General features: G+C 43.1%; 1 protein-coding gene across 2 annotated transcripts in view; it reads right to left on the bottom strand.

The window, feature by feature from the left end:
- Window positions 1–19,629, bottom strand: part of DHX35 (DEAH-box helicase 35) — a 77,511-nt gene that overhangs the window by 24,328 nt on the left and 33,554 nt on the right. For both annotated transcript variants that reach the window (XM_067708132.1, XM_067708131.1), the window contains exons 9-15: window positions 17,129–17,241; window positions 16,078–16,174; window positions 15,034–15,192; window positions 12,058–12,268; window positions 7,032–7,156; window positions 3,490–3,544; window positions 405–500 (exon numbers count right to left, since the gene is read on the bottom strand). In XM_067708132.1, coding sequence (XP_067564233.1) covers window positions 405–500; window positions 3,490–3,544; window positions 7,032–7,156; window positions 12,058–12,268; window positions 15,034–15,192; window positions 16,078–16,174; window positions 17,129–17,241 — 856 coding nt within the window. The remainder of the gene's footprint in view (window positions 1–404; window positions 501–3,489; window positions 3,545–7,031; window positions 7,157–12,057; window positions 12,269–15,033; window positions 15,193–16,077; window positions 16,175–17,128; window positions 17,242–19,629) is intronic.

Here is a 19,629-nt window from a genome sequence, read left to right as displayed (position 1 = left end):
AATGGGTACAGAGTTCCAGTTTGAAAAAAATGAAGAAGTTCCAGAGACAGACGGTGGTGGTGGCTGAACAATAACGTGAATGTACTTAATGCTACAGAACTGCACACTCAAAAATGATTAACATGGTAAATTTTATGTTCTGTATGTTATACCACAAATTTTTTTTAAATCCCTGTTAAAAAAAAATCAGGTGTCAGTACTAGACCCACAGGAAACAAACAAAAGTGTTTACTGAATTAATGACGACTGACCTTGAATCACGAGTTAGCCACATGCCCCAAACCTTAGCTGAAAGCTCCTTCACTGCTCAAAATGTATTGTGCTCTCTTCCCCAGGGTGCACAGAATTTGGGAAACAACTCCCAGACAAAATAAAATCATTGAGGACTGTTGGTCTCCACCTACCTGATTCAAGCAGCATTTTTGCAAACATGGGATTCAAAGGAAACTCTGCTATCCTCATGCCAAGCGGCTCAGTTAGGCGACAGTCTTTGTCCAGCCCTGCCGTAAGAACAGCAACAAAAAGCAGAAGGCATGTACCATGGTGCTGGAAGATACACAGTTGTTGGGAGAATAAAAGATGATGTATGCTAAACAAAGGTATCCAACCTCAACCTGACCCAGAGTGCTGTTACAATAAAAGAAGAAAAGAGTTCCTCAGCGCTCTTGAATGCTCAATTTTGAAAAACTGATCCTTCTGATGGCCTCTATGCAAGGACTTAATTATAAGGAAATGGCCTCACAGCCTCCTCCTGCCCCCACCCTCCCCTGGTCCCACTCCTCCCCAGAGACTGCTCTTTCCAAGGGACCGACAACCAGACAGTGCCAAACACAAAGGGCACTTTCCTTAGGGTCCCCAGCAGCCTTTGACTCTGCTGACCACAGCTCCTTAGAAACACTCTTCCCCAGCTTCCATGATTCCCCACTCCCCTGCTTCTCTGCCACTTCTCCTGCTGTTCTCTGCATCACCTCTGGACCTTTTTCTGAGAGGCCACAGATGTCCCAGGCCTCTCAGAAATTTGTGAGCAATTACAAAGCTGATGACTGAGTCTAAACACACGCCCGGCTCTCTCTTTGGTGCCAACACCAGAGCTGTTTATCCAACTGCCTCCTGGGCTGTTTGCTGAACTGGGCTGACTCCTTCAATTCCTCACATCCCTCCTTGCCTCTTTACCAATAGCCAATTTTGAGGTAGTGGATTCCCAAGATAGAGACTCTCGTTTTACTATGGTTTAGACTATTCCCAAGATGGAGCATTAAAACACCTGCTGCAGACCTCAGGGCAAGACAGGAAAGGTCATTTCTCTTCTGTTCCCATATAATCATCTCTTTGAAGGTGATAATTCAGCTTATAAATAAATTTAAGTTGGGTGTTCCCCTCTACCTTTTCCAGCTTAGTTAGATCAGTGAAGACATTTTAAATATTTTAAATTTCATTCTGTTTGGAGGAAAATCAGTCCAAATGAAAAACTTCTAAATAGTGGATATTCTCTCATACACATTTCAGATTATCCCAGGAGACTTTGCTTTCAAGTTCCTATCACATGCTTGAGAACAGAGGATGGAAACCTTTTCTGGCATATGCTCACTCAGGGCTGATGTGATATAGACCCTAAAGGCCTTTTAAATCATTGAAGATTTTTTTTAATCAATAGTTGGCTATTCCTTCACAAGAAGGTATCATAAATATAATGAAGACGGACCCCTACCTCACCCTATACAAAAAAATTAACTCAAAATGGATCACAGACCTACTAAACATAAGAACTGAAACTATAAAAACTCTTCAAAGAAAACCTAGGAGAGATCTTCATGCCCAAGGATTAGGAAATGATTTCTTAGGTAAGACACCAAAAGCACAAGCAATGAAAGAAAAAATACATAAACTGAACCACATAAAAACTTAAAACTTTTGTATTACCAACAATACCATCAAGAAAGTGAAAAGCCAACCCACAGAATGGGAGGAATATTTACAATCACAGATCTGATAAGAAACGTGTATCCAGTATATATAAAGAACTCCTCCAACTCGATAATAAAAAGACAACACCCCAAGTAAAAATGAACAAAGGATTTGAATAGACATTTCTCCAAAAAAGATATACAAATAGCCAATAAGCATACGAAAAAGTACTCAGCATCATCAGTCATTAGGGAAATACAAACCAAAATGGCGAGACATCACTTCATACCCACCAGGATGGCGACAGTACATAAAACAGATAATAACAAGCATGGGCAACCTGTCATTACGTGGAGAAACTGGAACCCTCACACACTGCTGGTAGAAGGTCCACCAAAAACTTGTACGTGGATACTTACAGCAGCATTATTTATATTAGTCAAAAAGGGGAAACAATCTAAATGTTCATCAACTGATAAATGAATAAGAATAATAAGTGGTATATCGATACAATGGAATATTATTCAGCAATAAAAAGAAATGAAGTATCAATATTGCTACAACATAGATAAATCTTGAAAACATCATGCTGAATGAAAAAAGCCAATCACAAAAGACCACATACTATGTGATTCCATTTATATGAAATGTCCAGAATAGGCAAATCTATAGAGATAGGAAGTATATTAGTGGTTGCCTAGGCTGGGATGGGGGAGAGGGCTATTGGGGAGGGAATGGGGAGGGAGGGCTATTGGGTTCAGGGTTTCTTTTTTGGGTGATGAAAATGTTCTAAATGTTCTAAACTTGTAGTGATGGTTGCACAACCCTGTAAATATACTAAAAAGCACTGAACTGTACATTTTAAATGGGTAAATTTTACAGCATATGAATTATACTTCAATAAAGATGTTGAGAACCAAAAAAAAAAAAAGAGAGAGAGAAAGAAAGAATCTCAAAGAACAAAACCTCCACTGAAATTTAATACTGAACTGGATATTATATTCACCTGAGGCAACATTCACAGAAAAGACACAAACTTCCTGAAGAGGTAAATTCAGGCCACAGTTTTCTCTCTCTTAAGGTAAATACCACATTTTCAAACAAGAGAATAGAAGTTCCTCCATAACATGGTGTTTCCTCGCCCAAACAATACCACAGCCTGGTATTCTACCCAATTCTCCACAGGGAACTCCAGGAGTGGAAGGAAGGGGAGTTAGGGAGAGAACACAGAGCCAGATTTCAGAATGGGGTCGAGGGACAGAGGAAAAGGCGCAGAGAGGTAACATGTGAAATACTGGTAGAGAATCTTCCAGATGTCTCTTGGAAGTGTAGCTGTGGCGATGGTTATTAATAGCTTCTGACATACTGACACAGGCTTTATAAATTCATTGTCACGACTGGACTTCATTAATCACGGTCCCACCTTCTTATTTGGATGAGCTGACGTGTCACTAAGAGGACCATACGTATAGGGAGAATCAATCCCAGCCCTGAAGATACTAAGAGCCCTAGCGTGAATACAACCTAACTAATATCACATATTAATAAACAGATAAGAAAACACAGAATAAGAGACAGGCATACCTCCCAGAGCATAGAGTAACTCCAACGCCTGAACCATCGACTGTGCTGGAGGGGGCTGTAAAAAACATAAAAACCCTCCTAAGTTAACTTCATCAGGTAACAGCCATAATAATGTGACTTTCCTCCTCAATCCACTCTTCTCTCTAACATGCCCGAGACTTCCCAACCTCCACGCTTCTCCTCTTGAAATGTCCTTCCTCTCCCTCTCAGAACCCTTAGTACTATTTGGTCTTTAATCTCAGCTTGGCTAAACATTTCCTTTGAAGCTTTCCCTCATGCTCCCCTCCATCAGAAGCGATGGGTTCTTACCTTGACCTACCTCTTTGCTTTCCCTAAACTTTCATTAAACATCTCTAGTTTTTACTTCGTGTCTCAGCCTTCTAAGAAGCCCCATGATACTGCAGTAGTGGTGGATGATTCATCTTTGCATCACCCACAGCCCTGCCCCAGGCCCTGCCTATAGGGGGTACCTGACATCGGTTAAATTTGAATTCCTGAAAAGAGAATGCCAGACAATTTGAAGCTAAGCAAAGCTGATATTGTGACCTTCAGTCTGAGTCTCTGGATCCTTACTATGTGCTTTCCTTCCACGCGCCTTTACTGGCGTCTACTAAGTACCAAGCATCATTACTATCGTCCTCTAAATTATTTCATCTATAAGCCACATAATGAAATTATAGTCCTTTTGCAAACTGCGTAGTTTTTTTTTCTCAAATCCATTCACAAGAAATGTATTTTAAGTATCACGCTGTTTTAGTTCAATTTTACAGATGAGGAAAGTGAATAACAAAAAGTAAAAGACATTTGAACAAGATCCTAGAGGCAGTTGGTGGCAAAGTCAGAGACTGAATTCAGGTCTCATTCTTTCCACTCTACCCCACCCACTGACTGCCAAGGAACAGAGCTGTACTTCTCAAAGTTGTGCTGACTGCACGCACACACAGATGAGGGTAGGAACGAGACCTGATTCACTATACACTGGGGATTCAACAAATCACTGTTGACTAAATCATATAATTGATTCACTAGCCTCTCCTCAGTGCCCACAACATCCTACTTTACAAACAGGCAACATACACACAGCACCTCAGTAGAGGAGCTGAACCCCTCTGGGATCTTTTATTACACTGAGATTACATGAATAATGGATAGCTCAAGCACTGAATGTGGTTCTGAATAATTACAGAACAAAACAGGCTCTCTTCGACTCCTTTCAATCTTTGGCCCTGTTTCCAGTCAATCACCAAGCCCAATGAATTCTGCTCTTTGAATTCATCATCAATCAAAACAACCCACACCTTTACCCACCCCCTTCTCCAATCACATCCAGAGTATTCTCACCTCAACACACATTTACTAGTATTTCCCTATGGCCTCATCTGATTCGGGATCATATGCAAACGCTGTTTTAATGTAGTTGGAAGGACTGTGTGTGTATAATTTTAACTTGTTTTTCTCACTGCCTGCTTTCCTGTTCCCTCTGTTTCTTGTACCCATGGACACTTCACAGCAAATACCCTGGGACAACTGCATACTATTCTGACAAGGTCATACACTGTGAAATAAGCAACTTTCTTACTACTGGGCAGTTGAGTTCTTTTAGTTCTTTGCTACTGTAATCATCACTGCTAAATATACAAAATTATATGTATCCTGTGATTTCAACTGTGAAAAAAACACAATTTCAGGAGGAAATAACCAGAAGGCAATATATGAAGATGAGTTTATATGTATTTTCCTCATTTTTCAGTTGTCTGAAAGTTTATGATTTCCGTTATTGTATTTTTAATTTAATATAAAATGATACTATAAACATTACCCTACATGTAAGTTCTTTGTTTCTTTTGGATTATTTTTTTCAGGAGAAAATTCCCTGAGAATAAATACCAGGCATTTCTACAGCTCATAAAATAATGTCGGAAAGTCCTCCATGAGGACTGCAACGGAATATAAAACCACTTTCCCCAAACTGTGTCAGCTTTGGATTTTACCATTTTTCCTTATGTTTGATCATTCAATTAATGTACAGTGGTACAGCTATTTCAACTTGCATTTATCTCTCCTAGAGAAGCCAAACATGTTCTAACGTTAGTTACCATTTGTGCTGTTCCCTTTCCTTTAGCTTTTTCTTTAGTGAGTATTCGATGTATTCACAAGGACGTTTGAAAACTCTATAGTTTTTGAGACACTGATCTGTCCTTTTTGCCCTTATGTTTTCCTTTAATCTGAGATGTGGAGCTTTTCATAAGCTTTTGATTTGCATATACTGTTCACTTTTCTGTATAATTTCTTGTACTATATACCAACATTCAAAGCGTATATTTTCTCCATACTTATGAGAAATAAGTATGTTTTCTTTGGGAGAGCAGATGATATTGTTATATTCTCTTCTTTCATTTGCCTAGTTTATCATGACATGGTACATTAGGGACTTTAGCACCCAGGAATCTAGCCTTGTTACACATCATATACCAACAGAGTTGGGATATAATAAGGAGTTAAAAATGCAAGCTTTCAAATCATAAAAATTCAAGAAGAAAACATGAGTGAATATTTATTAACTGACCTAGATATGGGGAAATGCTTCATAAGCACAAGAGTAACAGAAGAAATCACAGAGGTAAAGATGGAAAGATATTACTATCTTTGCTTAAATGGCTGCACATAAACAAACAATAAAATACAATACAATCAGAAGAACTTTGCAAGAAATACTATAGACAAAGGTTAATGTGTTTAATAGTTAACGGACTCTTAATCACTAATAAACACTAATTCTAACAGATAAATGGATTATCTGTTAGATAAGATTATGTAGATTTCTTCTTATATTTCAGAAGAAATATAAAGTGGCCAATAATTTTTTTTTAATCTTATGAGAAATCAAAAAAGATACAGATAATATTTTTCCTCCTTCCCCCCACCAAATCAAATTAGCAAAACTCTAAAAGAAAATAACATGACATGATGGGGTACAGTGAGTCAGGCATTCATGCACTGCTGGAGTTTATACCTGTAAAGGAATTCAGCCTTGTATCAAGGATCTATGAAATGACCATGGCCCTCTGACCCAATAATCATACTCCTGGAAACTGACCTTGGGAAATAATCAGAAATGCAATAAGCCATAGGGACTTTCCCTGCAGCTCTACCAGAGCCCTCTTGGCTCCCCCAATCATGACATTTGGGCACCTAGGCCTACACACACACTCCTGCCCTGGATAACTCCACCTCTCCCGACCTGCTGAGATCCCACTTGGGTTTCAGGTCTCACCTCAGACATGACTAACTGGGCTGCGGGCCTTTCCTTTGTCTCTCAGAGTACAGGGCCCAGGCACTGTCATTACCCACTTACTTGTCTCTCTCCCCCAACAGACAAGAACAGAATTGTGTCAGCCTTGTCTGGCTGTATTCCCTTGAACCCTGCACACAACACACGAGCTAAGTGAAAAAACCCAGAAAGGCAGCATGCTCTGTATCAATGTCCTGACACTCCCCTGGGAGCACTCTGGCCTCCCAGACAGACGGAAGGCAGGACTTACCGACATGAAGTGGAACCTGAGGACGTTGTCGATCCCCAGTGCTTTCAGCTGCAGGATGACAGGGGCCAGATTGCTCCGCTGCATCTCAGGAACGGTGGATTGAGGCAGCTGGTCAAAGGCTTCCTCTAAGGATAAGAAAAGAGAACTGTTTGAGATCAAATGTCACAATCAAATGCAATCATTATGCCAAAGGAACAGTTCTCCTTCTCTAACTTTAATGAGAGGCTCTAGGAGTCTAGGCTCAGATGCATATGATATTGTGATATAAAGTTGTTTCCTATTTAGGAAAGATCCTTCTATTTTTTTAAATACCTTAGATAAATACATTTGAACAATATATCTTTATAAAAGTTTCTCCTTTTACTTTAGAATGCTTTTTAAAATGTGCTTCTTGGACTTCCCTGGTGGCACAGTGGTTAAGAATCTGCCTGCCTATGCAGGGGACACGGGTTCGAGCTCTGGTCCGGGAAGATCCCACATGCCACGGAGCAACTAAGCCCATGCACCACAACTACTGAGCCTGCGCTCTAGAGCCCACGAGCCACAACTACTGAGCCTGCATGCCACAACTATGGAAGCTGGCGTGCCTAGAGCCCATGCTCCGCAAAAGATAAGCCACCACAACGAGAAGCCCGTGCACCACAAAGAAGAGTAGCCCCCACTCGCCACAACTAGAGAAAGTCTGGACGCAGCAACGAAGACCCCATGCAGCCAAAAATTAATTAATTAATTAAAATAAAATGTGCTTCTTGTTAGCAAAACATTAAATCAAAGCAACAAGTATTTGCTGAATCACTATGGGTGGCCAACTGCCATTCCCTCTGCTTGGGATGGAGTACGTCAAGCAGGCCAGAACTACACATAAAAGCAAAGAACTATTTCAAGATAAATCACCAAATATAACTAGAACATAACCAAAGTATCTCCAAAATATAAAAAAAATGACCAAACCTTATAAACAGCAAAATTTGTCCAAATCTAACTTTCTAAATTGAGCCAGGCACACACGTCACTCCCAGAATCTGATGCTGCCCCAAACAGAATAATGAATGCTTACATGCACCATCAGGAACAAAAGGTGTCCTCAAACACCTTTTGAGGAAAAAGCACCATCAGGTTCAGAGGTGCCAAGATGGGAGGGGCAGGAGAGGGCAGAGGAAGGAAAGAGAATCTGGGAAGCCTTTTTATAAAAGCTAGATAAAAAGGGTGGGGAGGGCTTCCCTGGCAGCGCACTGCTTGAGAGTCCGCCTGCCGATGCAGGGGACACGGGTTCATGCCCTGGTCCGGGAAGATCCCACATGCCGTGGAGCGGCTGGGCCCATGAGCCATGGCCACTGAGCCTGCGCGTCCGGAGCCTGTGCTCCGCAACGGGAGAGGCCCACGTACCGCAAAAAAAAAAAAAAAAAGGCATGGGGAAAAGACAGGTAGGAAGAGATTAAATCTTTTTTGTGTATATTCAGAAAGCTTCAGGATCACATAGAGGAGGATTATATACACAGTCCTCCCACATCAGTCAACACTTTAACTGTGCACACCCTCTTTCACACAAAGGTGGCTCAACTTCCATTCAGATCATAAATCTTTAGTTAACTAGAGAAAAAAAATCAGAACAAAACAAAAGGTGTCGTGAAGAACTAGCACCACCACTGAAGGACTTCAGAAAGCTTTAATTTGAGAAAACAGACAATAAATACTCTGTGAACTGACTGATACAAATTGCCAAATGCTTGGGTCTACTTGGAAGGTTCTGGGTAACAGGCAACAGCAGGAAGTTCCAAATGGGATATTCCATTCAAGTTGCAAGAGTGTTTGGGGGATAGCCTTTTGGTAGGATAACCGCATTTTCCAAGCACACTGCTGACCAAGGCAGAAACAAAGTTATCAGATAAGAGGACGGTCCTGCTGAGAAGACGCTCACAGGAAGTAGGTGCTTCCTAAGAGTTCATTGACACTCAGTTAAACTCTACTGAGAACTCAAGTACACAAGGCATTGGGCCAAGAGCTGCAGGAGCTGTAGGCCAATGGCTCTTAAGAAGTTTCAGTGATTCAAAGGGGCCTGGGACCAAGAGGAGGAACAGGCTAGGTCCCAGTGAGGGGTCCTCCCAAAGAGAAATGGAGGCAGAGGGAAGAAGAAAGGACAGCTGGTGGGAGAAGGCATTTGAGGGCACTGACATGTGAGGGAGGATTTCAAGGATAAGGAGGATCTGTTGGGCAGAGGAAACAGCCCATGGAAAGGTACCAAAGGTTTGAGAGGTGGATGTGGGAAAACAGAAGGTATGTCCAAGAAGAGTGCAGCTCAGCAGGGATGCAGTGTAGGGTAGGTGCTGGTGTACAACAGGAGAAGACAAGCTAGAAATAGTCCCGTAAGGCCCTGGGAAACTGTTAAGGGTCTGAGCAGGTAGCACCCTGCTCAGAGCTGCGTTTTCTGGAAGCAGGCTAGCGGAGAAAGCCTAGAGGCTGGATCTAACGTAGCCCATTACGTGGCCTCTCCTCAACCTCACCTCCACTAAAACTGCTCATGCTAAGGACTCCAGTGACCTTTTAACCAAAGCCACTTGCCAATCTTTAGTCCACAGTCTACTGTTTGATTTCTTTGGAGCATGAGATGATGCTGGCCATTTCCTCTTTAAAAGTAACCTGAGTTCCTCAAGTTAAACAAAGAATTACCATATGACCCTGCAATTCCACTCCTAGGTGTATACCCAAAGGAATTACAAACAGGTACTCAAACAAGTACACATACATGCTTGTTCACAGCAGCACTACCCACAATAGCCAAAAGGTGGAAGCAACCATCAACTAATGAATAAACAAATTGTGGTACATCCATACAACAGAATATTATTCAGCCCAAAAAGGAATGAAGTACTAATACAATGTAAATGAACCTGGAAAACATTACACTGAATGAAAGAAACCAGACACAAAACATCACATTATATGATTTAATTTATATGAAATATCCAAAACAGATACAGTCTTCCCTTGGTATCCACAGGAGATTGGTACCAGGACATCCCTCTCCCCCACTGCAGATACCAAAATCTGGGGATGCTCAAGTGCCTTATATAAAATGGCATGGTATTTGCATATAACCTACACACATCCCCTGAATACTTTAAATCATCTCTAGATTACTTATAGGACCTAACACAATGTAAACCCCATGTAAACAGTTGCTGGTGTGCGGGCAAATTCAAGTTTTGCTTTCTGGAACTTTCTGGGATTTTCTTCCCAAATATTTTCAGTCTGTAGTTGGTTGAATCTGCAGATACGGAGGGCCAACTGTCAATCCAGAAAGAAAGAACAAAGACTGTTGGTTGGTGGTTGTCAGCGGCTGGGGGCAGGGAGAAATGGAGGAAAAACTGCTTAATGGGTTAGGAGTTTTGCTTTGGAGTGATGAAAATGTTTTGAAACTAGATAAAGGTGGTGGTTGCACACTGTGAACCATAATAAATGCCACTGAACTGTTCAAGTTAAAATGGTTAATTTCGTGTATGTAAATTTCACCTTAATAAATTTTTTGTTTGTTTGTTTTCTTAAAACTTCCTCCTCCCCTTATTTCAGTTCCTCTTTTAGCCCTGGTTCTCCTCTTTGCACTTCCGTCATTCCTTCTTAGCACCTTCAGTAGAAGACCCTCACCTCTCTGGTTTCAGGCTCTGCCTTCCCCCTCCCTCCCATGAATCCTTCTTACCCCGTTCCTCCCCTCCAAGTACTGGTACATTCCACTCTCTCTGCCTGGTGTGCTGGAATCTATTCTCCACTGCTATCCCTTCACCTGGATTAACTACTGGGCTGCCAATAAGACTGGGCTCAATTACCGACTGTGGAGCCCTCTCCAACAGGATAACTCCCTGCTCTCTGCTTCCAAGGCTCATTCCATTAAGGTGACCCTATCACACCATAATATGCTGATCTGTTCATGAGACTGTCTCCACCACCAAGCTGTCAGCCACGTGGCCACAGACCGTGTCTCACCTGGCCCTAGATTTCCAAGCCTTTTCTCCATGCATGGCACAGAGCAGGTGCTCTGTAAACATTCGCTAAAAGAATAAATGATGTCAAGGACTGAACAAGGATGACGGTAACCGGAAAGCAAAGAAGAGCTAAGTGGTAAAACCCCCCGGATCTGGTACATGACTGCAGATGGATATTGGACAGAAGAGAGAGTTAAAAACAATTTGAAAATTAAGTCTGGACAATTGAGAGAAACCTTGATACCATTGCCCACAAAAGAGGAGTACGAAGAAGGAAAGAGCAGCTTTGGGGACATCATTTTCTGCAGGTAAGGCTGTCATCTAGCTGGAGAGAAAGCTCCTTATGAGCTGGGACAGTCTTTATTGTCATTTCATTTTGCTCCCTCAGAGCCTAGCATGGTGCATGGCACAGAGCAGGAGTTGACCAACTAATTGCTTTCTATCAATGAGCCTCAGGAGAGATCCTGCCAGTTTAGCTCTGCAAAGATGCTCTGAAGCAGAGGTAAAGATGGAACCCAGCGGCAGGGGGTGGTGGTGGTGGGATGAACTGGGAGATTGGGACTGACATGTATACAATAATGTGTATAAAATGGATGACTAATAAGAAAGTAAATAAATAAACATAAAAAAAAAAAAAAAAGATGGCACCCAATGTGAGGACCCACAGGATTCCAGGATCCCAGAACAAGAAAATGGCACACGAAGCTAAGGGAGAGGTAAGAAAGACAGGACCTGAGCCGCAGGGCCCAAGCTACACGTCACATGGCCACAGAGAGGCTGAGGCGCAGACATTAGGTTAGAAAGGAGATGTCAAATAACTGGTGATTCGTGGTCCAGCTTTGGCCAGCAGGGAGCAGTAGCAAAGAAGCGCCACATTTGGAGTGAGGAAGGCAGTGGAGGCCAGATCACCGAGGGCCTTGTGAGGGAAGTCTGGATCTTATGTTAAGTTTTGCCTATTATGGTAGATATCTGTAATATTCTCTGATGCCCAGGCTGAGTATTAGAAAGTCAAAACCCTTTAAAAAAAAAAAAAAAAAAGCCAAACTTACCTGTATAAAGGCGGTAACATTTTCCTGAGCGGCTGCGGCCACCACGTCCTGCTCGCTGGCTGGCTGATGCCTGGGACACTGGGACCACCACCAAGCACTCAATAGCTGTCCTGGGGTTGTAGGCTCGGAGTTTCACAAAGCCACAGTCAATCACATACACAATCCCGCTGATTGTGATGGACGTTTCTGCTACATTGGTGGCCACTATCACCTAGGCTCCCCACAGGAAGGAGAGTAAGGGTAAAAGTTATTTGGTTCTTTTCACTCAGAATAAACTAATCAAAATCCTAAAAGATTTTAAGATATTTCTGACAGTGCAGAACCTGTGAGAGGCAGTTTGGTATCCTGGATAGAGCATGATGAGTTTTAGGGTCAGGGTACCCTGGGTTTGAATTCTCCCTGAGTGTGGGACCTTGAACAAATTACTTCACCTCCTGAGCATGTTTCCTTGTCTCCATAATAATATTTACCCTCTCCCAGGGTCCTTAAGGGGATTAAATGTGAAATATACATGAAGTGATTACAGCCTGGTACCTGGAGTACTTGGCCCAGAGTAACATTCAACAAATGTTAGTTTCTACCTTTTGTACAACTTAAGTAAATCACATGTCTAGTCATGTACATGTCTAGTCATGTACATGTCTAGTCATTGTACATGTCTAGTCATTTGCTCACTCACATTCTAACTGCTTTCTGAGGGTCTGCACATTGCCAGGCACTCTCCAAGCTGCCAGGAATGTATGATGGACAAGAGTCTACATTCCAGTATGAGGGTTTGGGTAGAGAAATAATGAACATAAACAAGAGAGTGACTGGGAAGAAAATGCAACAGGGTAATACTCTAATATTATGTAGCATTCAATGTATACATCATATATTATAATAATGGAGTGCTACTTCAGGTTAGATGGCCAGGGAAAACCTCTCTAAAAGAAGACTTTGGGCTAAGACCTGAGTAATAAGCAGCAGCCAGCCCTACAGGGATCCAGGCAGAGGAAGCAGAAACAGCCTATGCAGCCAGAGACCAGAGTAAATAAATACAAGACGAACTCAGGAGGGAGGCAGGGACCAGATCATGCACAGTCCCTGGGCGTGAGGGGTTTGCATTTTATTCTAAGGGCACTGGGCGCTGCCCCTGGAAGGTACGAAGCAGCAGGAGACATGCACAGATAGCACTTAGAACGTTTTTCGGGCACTTTTACATCGATCGTTTTATAAAACATCTTCCTACCATTTTTTTTTTTTTTTTTGCTGTACGCGGGCCTCTCACTGTTGTGGCCTCTCCCGTTGCGGAGCACAGGCTCCAGACACGCAGGCTCAGCGGCCATGGCTCACGGGCCCAGCCGCTCCACGGCATGTGGGATCTTCCCGGACCGGGGCACGAACCCGTGTCCCCTGCATCGGCAGGCGGACTCTCAACCACTGCGCCACCAGGGAAGCCCCTTCCTACCATTTTTACATACTAGAGGCAGGATTTTATGCTATAAAACCATCTATCTAAAAGTTACTGCTATTCATGCTTTACAGCTGAGAAAACTGGGCCTCAGGGTTGAGTAACTCATCCCACGGCACACGGTAACCCAGACCTCCTGACTAGTTGGCTGCAGGTCACGTTTGACTGGACAGACTTGAGCTGCTCCGTCCCAATGGCCAGGAGGCAGGGTGCCCTCTTGCAAGTGGCCTGAAGTTGGGAGGGGATCCTCAGACCTGTCATCCCTCACTTACTGTGTTCTCTGCCACCTGCTGATAAATAGCTACTCTAAGCTGACTTCGGGCCAGTTCTGTACCTTCCTCATCTGACGGAAGGGAAAACAGAGCAAGGCCCAGGGCGGCGATGAACAGGAGGCAGACTGGCTGCCTACTGGCTCCTCTAAACCCATGCTTCTCACCACACCCTTCCCCACCCCAATTTCAAGGCCAAGGATGTTTAAGCCACACATTGAATTAACTGACTCAAACTTGGCTCTACAGGAAAACTGATGCTTCTAACAAATGGTTTAGAAACCATTCTGCAGAAACTAATCTAGTGTTCTTGACTGACCAGGATCCACCAAGACAGTCCTTTAAACCAGACGGGGAAAGACTAGGCAGGAAGAAAAGAAGCAAAGAGAAGTCACCTACTCTGATAATTACTAAACCTTCTGTGGGGCAGGTTTAGAAATCTTTGCAACACGTTATTTACTGTGCGCTTTTAGATCTGCTGCACAGAAACATGGACTTTAAGTTCTTAAAGAGACCTTCCTATTTAGCAAATTTTACTTCAATTTAAAATAAATCTTTCCATATACCCGGACAAAAGCGTAATTCAAAAAGACACATGCACCCCTATGTTCACAGCAGCACTGTTCACAACAGCCAAAACATGGAAACAACCTAAATGTCCATCGACAGATGTATGAATAAAGAAGATGTGGTACATATATACAATGGAATACTATCCAGCCATAAAAAAGAGTGAAATAATGCCATCTGCAGCAACATGGATGCAACTTGAGATTATCATACTAAGTGAAGTCAGTCAGAAAGACAAATACCGTATGATATCACTTATATGTGGAATCTAAAATATGGCACAAATGAACCTACCTACAAAACAGAAACAGACTCACAGACAGAGAGAACAGACTTGTGGTTGCCAAGGGGGTGGGGGGAGGGAGAGGGATGGACTGGGAGTTTGGGGTTGGTAGATACAAACTATTACATTTAGAAGGGATAAACAACAAGGTCCTAATGCATAGCACAGGGAACTATATCCAGTCTCCTGGGATAAACCATAATGGAAAAGAATGTAAAAAAGAATGTAAGTATGTGTGTGGCTGAGTCACTTCGCTGTTACAGCAGAGACTGGCACAACATTGTAAATCAACTCTACTTCAATAAAAAAAATTTTTTTTAATAAAATAAAATAAATCTTTCTAGTGGATAGCAAAGGAGCACCAACGTGATTATACTCCTTGGTCCTCAGGTTAGTCTCACCTTTCTGACAGTGCGTGACACCCTTTCAAACACTTTCATTTGCTCAAAGGAAGGCAGTCCCGCATACATGGGGAGAACCCGGAGGTGTCTCTTCATCCCAGTCCGACCCAGTGCTCGAGCCTGCTCAATCAGCATAGACACAACAGTTTCTACCTCTTCCTAAAATCGTCGAACCAGGAACCAAAGAAAATGAGATCAATTTGAAGCATGTCATTTTATCATACTGCAAGAAAATGAAAATTGGGATGAGGATTTTAAATGTGGTCAGATTCATGACTGTCAGAGCCATCAAGTTCCACGCTGGGGTGGTATTTAATCAAATGCTACCGAACAATGGTGCCGATGGGGGTGAAAATTTGCAACTGTCAGGTTAATCACTGAGACCTACACTATCTGCAGTCAATAGAAGAATTCCTGATATACCAAAACTATGACTTTTACTGAGTTTTTTTTTTATGCTCTGTGGCAAACAGCGTGGCATACGTATGGACAGGCTGTGGCATACAAAATCACTATAAGCTTTCCCTAGAAAAGATTACTGAGCCATGGAAAACGTTTGACAGTGGAAATGATTACAACTAGAAGGTAGTTCTGAACAGAGCTACAACCTTGAGTGAGCATTTGGGCTTGTTCAGTTGTTTTTCCAGTGATGTGCCTACTTGACCCCTCCAGGATGAGCTGCAAAGGTATCACTGGGAAAAGGGGCTGCAGCAACAACAAGGATGCACAAAATGTACCGCATATAGTATTCAATTCTGGTATCAAAACGGCCCATTGAACGCTCTAATTTACTCTGGAATTAGCTAATAAATTTAAAATACATTTAACCCTCTGCAGACAGAAGAGGCAGGAAGTAATGACTCTCTGGCAATTGAGTTAATAGATAAATGACATCAAACTATACAATTATTTATGCAATCAAGTAACCACAAAATACAATAAAACATGAAATCAGGGGCTACGTAAAGTAACAGGCCTCCGTATAAATTCTGGTGCTGCCTTAACGTGTCTGTTCACCACAGAGAAAAGGTCCGATGGAATTACCTGGCCAGTGAGAAATGCTAATATGTCTCCATCTCCCTCTGTCTGGTGAATTTTCATCACAGTTTCTACGGTTGATTTGATATAATCTGGAACAGGACTGAAAAGATGTGTGAGATAAATTCATCACTAGAATATGCTCATTAATTATAGATCAATTACCCTAGTAATCTGGCAGCGAAGCCTCGTGAAAGTTAGTTTGGGCCTGCCCAGCAGGTAATCAATATATGAATAATTATTGATAAAATAAACATTCATTCTTTTTTTTTCTTTTTTTAAATGCGACATTCAAAAACAATCCGTAATTACATGTAAACTATGATTTTTGGCTTTATTTGCAGAGACATAAAAGCAATAAACCCATGCAAATAGATGTCTTATCTTTAGCATGCAAGGATGCCTGGCCAGGGAAACTGGATCTATGGTCCCAGTGCTGAATCCCACACTCTATTTTCCCTCCTGACCACTGGCAGCATGTCTGAAAGGAGCTAATGGGTGTCCTGTCCCTCTAGAATCACTCAGAAGTCAAGCCCACAACTCTCTGGATTCATCTGCCACTGGCCCAGGCTCCTGGTCTTTGTCTGTCCAGTGACTAGGGGTAGGAATTAGGATGACTCCTTCCTGTCCAAGGAGGCTCCTCCCGAAAATGGCAACCAGGCCTTCTTGCTAAGATGTAAAAAGCTGAGAACCAAATGATTCAAATCACTAATACTGCCCAAGCTGACAGACAGTCTTGTAAAGCCCAGTTCTGACAACTATAGAACCCTCCTCCCTGAGACACTGTTACCATTTTGCTCTTTCCAGCTGAGCCCAGGGACCACAGAGTCAGAGAAACCTGCACATCAGTATGGAGAGTTTAAACTAAATCCAGCAGTGATACTGAGCAGGGTTCCAGAACACCCTATCAATGATGGGAGGTGCAAAACACGCCCGCCCCTCCTCAGCAGTCTGGCACCTCGCCCTCAGAGCCTCAAGCAGATGCAATTGCTTCTCCTCCCACAGAACAGGCCTACTTTTCTAATCGCCCTCATTAAAAATGCAAGGATCATCAAACCTTTGTAGATAAAAGATATCCACTGGAAATGTTCGCCCTTCCACCGTAAGGATCACGCACGTATCCCTGGTTGGGTCACTGGTGTCATTTTGATTAAAGAAATCCCAAAATTTCTAAAAGAAAAAAAAAAAATCAATTCTTCACTCCTCTCAAAAAAAAAATGGTTCATAGTAACTCATGGAAAGAAAGAAAACAATATAAAACTGGCAGAGCAGGGGGTGGGGAGTAGGGATTGGATATATATAATATAGACTAGGGGTTACAAAATAATTATTAAAAATCATATTTTTATTATTGCAATTTTGGAGAATCACATTTCAATGAACAGACTCTTTACCGAAGACTTGATAGAAATGATAGAAGTTAGGTTTCCAAACTGCATTCAGCAGTGCATCTGAGTCAACATGCAGCTGTGCTATTGATCTTAACCCACCCACACCCACCCCCCCCAACCCCCATATTTTATTTAACAGAAAATTAGGTCAGAAGGTGTAACTCAAGTTAAATAAGGATTAAATCAGGTTGATGTGTAGCTCTGATCTGGAAAGCACAGCTCTGATCACACAAGTTATCAGTGTATAAAGGAAGCGTATACGTCTATGAACAGTAGATGTGTCCCTGGTAGCACAGTTACAGATCTGCATGTACTCTGTATGTACGGGGACAGAGTCCTCTCCATCATTATATGCCCCACAGGAAGAAGCACAACACTTTGTATGGGGCAGGTTGGCAAGCATTCACTTCCCCGATGCTCCCACAGGACCCTGTTGAGAAGAGTGGCTCTTGGCAATTCCTCCTGAATAGGTGGCCACGTCCTCTTCAATGGCACTTGACCACCAGACCTGCAGTCTATAGGGAGGCCTGACGTGAGAGCACTGGCCAACGATGGAGGAGGGAGACTCCACCAAAGATGCCCTCTTGGGGCATGTGACCCAAGACACACAGAGAAGTTGAGACCGAGAAGAACCGAGTGACCAAGCCGGCAGGACACAGAGTGCTGGAGGGGGGCTGCTATCTAGCTGCAGGGGCACAGACATCCTGTAAGGTGGAGCACACCATTATCTGACTCTCAGTGACCTTCCCGATCCCCTGAGGCCTGGCCAAGCATCACTTTCTCTTCTCCTAGGAGGCCTGGCCATGTGATCACAAGGCCTGTCTTCTTTAGTTCCCAGGTATCTTCCCTAAATACACCCACGCCTGCTCCTGGAAACTGGGAGCCCAGGGGTGCCCTGAGGACCTGCATCGAGTGCAATGTGAAAGGGCTTGGAGGAGCACTTCTAGAAGAGTCCACTGGATTGAACTACAAAATAGCTGGATGCTACCTGTTAACCTCAAAGTCGTGTTTGCACAGGCATAAAAAAACAAGCCTCAGGCCAACAAAAGAACTGCGCTGTGCTATAAAGAACCACACGGCACCACTCTCCACGCTTCTTTCGGGTAAATTCTCTGCAGGCGACTTCAGCCTTCCTGTGTCCTGTGGTGTGCAGAGCATGGGCACACTACAAGTGATGCACAAACAAGGGAGAAGAGACTCCATCCCACTCCCCCGAAGAGTGAATAAGCCAGGGAGGAAGGCGTGCAAAGGACCAATCATAACATAAACCGAGGCCCAATGACTGGATGACCAGAAAAGAGCTGCGAGTTACAATTTGGGGAGAAAGAAAGACCAATAATGACTGGCTGTAGGGAGGGCTTCCTGGAGGCAGCAGTATCCCCTGGAGGCAGCAGTATCCCCTGGCTAAGCCTGAGGATGATTATTACTAGCTAGGAAGGAGAAGAGGTACCCCCTTCCTAGGATGACAGCAGAGTGTAGACTAAGATGTAAAGGCGCCCCTGATGGAGGAGACAGTTCAAGGTCTAGGGCAGGCCCATCTCATGTCTGAGTTGGTTGTCTCATTGACAAAATGGATGAACTGCTCTCTACACCCTGCAAGGCTGTTGCTCCTATAAAGTGTGTCTGACTGCACTTGGCACAGGTCTGGCCTCGAACAGTACTCAGTAAGTGATCGTAGTAATCATTCTGCAGTGGTCCAAATGTCATACTGCACAGGTACTTTATTAGATGGGCAAGACAAGGGCAGCGAAGATGGGTGTGAGGTGATCAGACCTGTTGTGCATCCCGGGCTCTGGAGGCCATTCTGGAGAAGGACAGGGGTGATCAGAGGTTAGAGCCCAGCCGACTAGTTAAGGAAGCTATTACAACAGCTCAGAGGACAAAGAATGAAAGCATGAACGGGGGCAGTGTGAAAGCAATGCATTCCAGAAGTGTGACAGATGGGACCCGGCCATTGTGAGTGTGAGGGCACACGTGCATGCCGGGGACGATGGAATTACTTCTTACTCAATGAGGGGTAAAAACTTCCTAAAGCTAAAAAAAAAAAACAACACACACACACACAAAAAAAAAAACACAGAAGAAGCAACTTCCTAAAGCAATGAATGTCCTGAGCCAAAATGACTACGACAGCGAGAAAGGGACTGCCGGAGAGCTGCTGAGAGCC

The sequence above is a fragment of the Pseudorca crassidens genome, chromosome 15 (genome assembly GCF_039906515.1).
Source record: "Pseudorca crassidens isolate mPseCra1 chromosome 15, mPseCra1.hap1, whole genome shotgun sequence".
In the NCBI taxonomy this organism is placed as follows: domain Eukaryota; kingdom Metazoa; phylum Chordata; class Mammalia; order Artiodactyla; family Delphinidae; genus Pseudorca; species Pseudorca crassidens.
The sequence above is the reverse complement of the archived record's forward strand: the minus strand, read 5'-3'. Positions and strand labels throughout refer to the sequence as shown.